The sequence below is a fragment of the Harpia harpyja genome, chromosome 3, assembly GCF_026419915.1.
Source record: "Harpia harpyja isolate bHarHar1 chromosome 3, bHarHar1 primary haplotype, whole genome shotgun sequence".
Taxonomy (NCBI): Eukaryota; Metazoa; Chordata; class Aves; order Accipitriformes; family Accipitridae; genus Harpia; species Harpia harpyja.
Window position 1 is genome coordinate 23913182 of NC_068942.1, and position 6000 is coordinate 23919181.

At 46.8% G+C, this 6000-nt stretch overlaps 1 protein-coding gene across 1 annotated transcript in view; it reads right to left on the minus strand.

Annotated features, from left to right (window-relative positions):
- SH3BGRL2 (SH3 domain binding glutamate rich protein like 2) overlaps positions 1–1911 on the minus strand; it is a 49699-nt gene extending 47788 nt beyond the window's left edge. The window contains exon 1 of the mRNA XM_052781656.1: positions 1734–1911. Within this exon, the coding sequence (XP_052637616.1) occupies positions 1734–1778 (45 nt within the window). The 5' untranslated portion in view covers positions 1779–1911. The remainder of the gene's footprint in view (positions 1–1733) is intronic.
- Positions 1912–6000: the final 4089 nt, after the last annotated feature.

Below are 6000 nucleotides of genomic sequence, written 5' to 3' on the forward strand. Positions count from 1 at the left end.
TAGCCCATAATGAAGGTTCCTAAATGCTGTGACAACACAGATGAAGAAAAACTGACAGAAAAGAGATGCAATAGCTCTGGTCCTGTGTAGCAGTACCTTCAATCACTAAATTATCTATTCTTCTCTGGCTAGCCTATACTCGGACATACTGCTGTCTAGATGAAGAAAGTTGACTATCAATCACCAGTATGCAAACTGTGATCTGCATTTTATGTCATCTTCTTGCTGTCCAACCCAGAAAAAAAGTCAGCATATGAACTGATGTGCAAATTAAATTATTTGTCAACCTCAGATTTGGTTTGCTGGGTTAATAGATAGTGAAGGGGGTTATATTGCTGCTGCTGACGGGATATGTACCTTGCAGGCAGAGACAGGGGAAGGAGAGGACAGAATGAAAAACTCCAATCAGTAACCTATTTGCAGACTGGTCAGAACAGGAAATTCGGGTGAGCTAATTATGTGGCCCTTTCCCCCCTCTTCAACAAAAACAAAATATAAAACTATGCATTATTGTTCAAGCTATGAAGCATGAAACAAACTAAACCTAGCAATACCGAGCTACCACAGCATGAACCAACTGCCCATGTGGGGAAGGAGATGTTTCTATTACGGATGCTTGATGACCATGGATTATAGAGTTGTGAAGACACTCTGTGTTTGCTCAGTTGGCTACTGAAATGGATAATTAGTTTTTATTAGCTGTAATGCAGCCACTAAGCATTTTGTACACTTCATGCCAAAATGTATCAGAACACATACCTGTCACCATGCCACTGAACTGAAAACAAGTGTCACGCAGGAAAAGGCTGAAGGAAGTGAACACGCAATAAACCTTCAGATGGGAAAATACAGTGCTACATACTTCTGCAACACAAAAATGCCACTGCCTTCACTGCTGAAGCATAAAGAATAGCAATTATATCTAAATCCTTCTGGTGTTTCTCATTAAAGAACAAATTCAGTAGAATGCTTTCGCTCAGATTGCCTTAATGGAAATCAGAGCTGTCGCTATATATAAGAATACGGAAATTCATAGGTCCATGCATAATGAATTCAACAAGAGAAAGCTATAAGAGCTTCAATTAAGCAGAGGACGCAGTGATGCCTTTCAAAACCGAGTTTGAAAACAGTTGTACCTTTTCCAGAGTGTTTCTTAATGCAGAGAGGTGCTAGCGGCCTCAAGTTTGTCTCTAGGCTCTCCTTTTACTTATTTTTTTAAACCCGCGGTAGTTGGCAGGCACCAAGGCACCGCACCTGACCGGGTTCAGCGTGCCTCAGGGCCGTCTCCCCCTACACCAGGGCGCTGAACCCCCCTCCCAAGCAGGCAAGTTTAGCCCACTTTCATGCCCTTTAAGACCCTTTAAACACACCCAACACTTGTCCCCTACGAAGAGGTTTTGGGGGTCTTCATTTGCCAAAGGCAGTTTGCGAACAAGTTAAGCTTTGGCGGCCTTTCGCGGCCGGGGGGGGGGGAAGTTGTCATTTTTTTCCCCCACTGCACACGCAACCCCGGCAAATTCAGACCCGCGCTTCACAGCAGCCTACTGACTCTCAGGTCCGTGCCGGCCTGCTCCCCCTCGGAGCTGCGGGCAGCTCGGCAACCGCGGGGACGGCGAGCGGCGGCTGACGACCACCGGGCAGCTTCGCCCGGCGCTGTCCCCGGACCCGGGGGGGGGCTGAGCCCCCCTCGCCCCCGCTCCTCTCCCTTCTCCCCGCCGCTCGCCCTCACTCACCGCCACCGAGCCCGAGGAGGAGGCGACGAAGACGCGGATCACCATCTTCACCTCATGAGCCGCGGGAGCGGACGGGACGGGGCAGCGAGGCTGCGGGGACGCCGCTCCCCCGCACGGGACGGGGTCGAGGAGGAGGAGGAGGAGGAGGACGAGGACGAGGAGGAGGACGAGGACGAGGACGAGACCGCCCCGCTCCAGCCCGCCGCCGCCCGCCGAGGGCGGCCGCCACCCGCAGCAACCCCCTTCCCCGCGGCAGCAGCCCCTCTCGGGCGAGCCGGGTCCGGCTCCTCGCTGACAGGAGGCAGGCGATAACGGCGAGAGGCGGGAAAGGTGGGGGCGGCGCGCAGGGGCCGACGGGCGCTGTAGTTCTCCCCGGGGCGGGGGACAGCGCGCCCTTGGTCGTGCTTCACCAGCAAAACCGAGCTAAGCCGGCAGCCTGCTGCTTCGGGCAGCCTTGCCCCCAACGCCCGGGGCTGCCAAGTGCCACCGTTCGCGTTCGAGAGGCCGAGAAGGGGTTCGTGCCACCCCCCGGGTGCGCTGCCCTCAGGTCAAGGTGGCCCCGGCGCGCGATGAGCAGTGAACGCACTTAAATTCGTCCCCTCCGCCATCAGGGCTGCTCCTCCCTGACGCCTCAGCCTTGCCTGGCTGCTCCTGGCACTCCTGCCCTGCGTGGAGCCTCCATCTCCGCTCTGCCCGGCCCGAGTCCAGCCCTGCTGGCCGCCATTTACGGCGGCGAAGGGGTGGAAAATGGCGCTGGACAGACCACACAGGCGCGTTCCTGCCGGGGCAGGCAAAAGGGACAACGCAAGGGAGGTGGGCCGTTGGGAGAGAGGGCCTTCCTACCCCATGCATCTCAAAGGAGTTAAACAGCGCTGTCTATTTTCACTCCCTGGTAGAGATGTACAGTTCTCAATATTGTCAGCTGTGGAACAGATGTTATTAATCAACAGGATAAGCAGATAACCCCAAATAACCCTTCATCAGTCAGCTCATCTGCAAGTGACTGAGGGGAATCCTTGCGGCCCTCATCAGCTTTTGGGTCTGTGAGGACGCGGCCTGTCTTTATTTAAAGACTCAGAACCGCGTGGCTGGCAGCCTTACACATGTTACTACAGTCGTCACCCTCATCCTCTTACTTCCCCGCCCACAGCCAGATGGTTACTCATTCCCTCTGACTAAACTCTCCCTTCCCACCGTTTCATCCCGATGGCGAAGCGCGTGGTGCCAGCCTCCCTCCCACCTTTGCATCGCCACCGCCCTCGGTGAGCCTTCGACCGTCCAGACCTCGACTCGCTGCCAAATGTGCCCTTAAAGCTTTCTTTACATTTTAATATTGACCATTTGTTTTGAAATCCTGCAGGTCTTGTGGAAGGTACCTAGCAGGAGCCATAAAAAAGAATCAGGACGCTCAGTGCTCATTTTGAGCTTGATTTATATCTTGTGGAAGTCCTTGGGAGGCTTTCCACTGACTTCGCTCTCCTCTGGAGCAGAGCTCAATGTCAGCAATATAAAGTCCAATCCTGTAATGGGAATTCAGATACCAGTCTTGCAAAGATTTATAACTATGTGTTACTTTGCTTTCATGAGAGTGCTTGTTGAAAAAAGTAAACTTCATCAGAGTAAACTTAGGTACAAAGGTTAAGATTTTCTGGCTCAGTGCTCCTGTCTTCATCTCAGCACAACTCTTACTATGGGAACCACAGACCAGTGACCAACAAGTGTTTACTGTAATTGCTACTGAACTATCAGCAAAAGGAGCAAAGGAGGCAAACGTTTTTAATGTTGTTTTGTAAGGTAACTCCGGGCAACTTGTTAAAATTCTGTGATAGGTTAGTGATTATAGGAATCTGCTGGAAAATCCCCATTACCTTACTCCGTGAATTTCCTTCACGCTCTAGGATTATTTCTGACAATACATTTTCCTGTGTTTCTCTAAGTTTTCTTTAAAAGATGGAGGTGTTTACTTCCGACTTACCTCCCTATTTAATCCCTACAAAAAATATTGGGTTTAATATTCTAGTTTGGCCATACTGTTATTATATGAAACAGATAAAATCAGAGCAACTCACTGGAGCTGGTTGTATTCGATTCTCTAACAACATTAACATATAGCATTAAATTATAATATTAATAACTCCTGCCTTCTGGTGTATTTCTTGAATACAGCAAGACAGAAAAAAAGATAGCAGAGTCTGATTCTGAAGGGTGCTGAATGTCTTTAACTCTCACTAAACGGAAGAAGAGGATGCTCCTACCTCTCAGGGAGAGCCTTAACACATAACCAGTAACCTAGAGAAACCGTGTGGCAATGGCACTAACTGGAAAAAGCATGAGATGTAAATAAGAAAACTAAGAAATTCTAATGGAACTGTAAAAACTGTAACTAAGGTATTTTTAAGGTTGTTTCCTCTCCTTGTAAGAGTCCTCTACTTTGTCAGCTCCAAAAGCCACAAATCTAGTCTCCTTTCCTATCTGGAAAACAAACAACTTTAATTTCAGTTCACTTGAAAGTGTTATTGAGCTGCATAAATTCTCAAAAGCTACGGGAAAAAAGAGGTGGCAGGAAAGGTAAAAGCAAGTAAAACCAGCACCCATTAGAAGAATCCAAACCCACCATTCCATTTCAAATGCCCCAAACTGATCCCCAGCCAGCCAAGCCAATGTACATTTTTCTTTTCATTGTTTTTTAGAGTCTCCCTTTTGTTCCTGTAGCCCTTGGGTCAGTAGGTTCCTACAGCGTGAACTTCAAAACAGAGCCTGAGCAGCCAAACTCATGGCCGGAGTTGATAGAACCAAATTGAGCTAAAGCACCAGAGCTCATGGAGAATTTCCATCCATCACACTTGACACAGCTTCAAGCCAACGCTTCAGCATCCTTATGCCCACATATTTAGAGACAACATCAAAGACAGGGCAGGGGGCTTCCTGCCTGCATTCAACTACTTGACCACGAATGCAGCAACTTAATTAATGTGTCCTTTCGAACACCCTTTGAAACAGATTTTGAACAATCTCCAGCTGTATTTCAATGAATTTTCTTGTAATCTTCAATTTTTATAAGTAATTTTATAATATTTTGGGCTAAAAATCTTGCACCTATAACTTCTCAGTATCAGCTCTGATGTAGCATGGGCATTGAGAATCCAGACAGCTTTTTCATTTCTCTCTTTTGCTAGTGTTTCCATACACACAGAGAAGCTAGTTCTGTCACGGAAGTAATCCAGAAAGTTAGGAAAAAGAAGTATTAGACTGAGAAGTTGAAGATTTCAAAGCTTGTAGAGCGGCCTCCTACTTTACATGGCTCTAAGCAGAGAACTATTATTCTGTGGAGGGTAAAACCTATTGGACATCGCCACATGACATTTTGCACTTTCAGGTGGTGTACAGGTTAAGACTGGCTGTCACCCTCCATCCTGCAGCCGCTGCTGGTAAATGTCCTGAGGCCATACCTTTAACTCCATTTCTATTGTACAGTTCTAGAGGCTTGAAGACCAAATGGCACAAACATTTAGTTAAGTAGAAGAAATGTAATAAATTAAAAACATCATTAAAATGATTTATGAGCAGTTTTCCATGTTTACAGGAGGTACAGAAACACTGCATTCTGAGATTGGAGTTGAAAATGTAGATTTATGGGGGGCAGAGGGTAGTTTCTAAAGATTTAATGGTGAGAATGATTCATTGTTATGCCAGATCTTCATGGAAGATTAAACAGAACTTTACTGCTGCTAAGGTAACAAAGAACACACAAAACCAAGGCTTGCAAGTATGTGAAAACAGAAGTATAAAAGTACGACCTTGGACAAAGAAGATTCTAATTATGATAAAAGATTACTTGTATAGCAAGATGCAACAGGCATAGGAGAAAAATCCTGGAGAAATGGAGTATTATGTTCAGGACTAAAAAAGTGGTTAAGATAGCTTCATCTGTCACCTGAAAGGAGCAGTCTGTCTGAGGCATTTTGGAAGTTTTCTGGTCTGTGAGTTGTTGCTACCCATCAGTTATTTCTCTGGGTTCCGTGAAATGTTGCTAAGAAGTAGTAAATTCACATAGACTCTCCAACAATCCACATAGTTGAAATTTCTAAAGGGGTCTTTAGGACTTTTTAAAAATTCTAGGTATCAAAACATGTTGAAAATTACTGGTTTAGAGTGTCATTAAAAGCTCTGACGGTCCTGAGCAATCTTCCTTGGTAGAAATGTGACCATCATGCTAGGGAGCAGCAAAAGAAGAAGATAAATAGTAGAGAAAACAGAATGCTCCAGC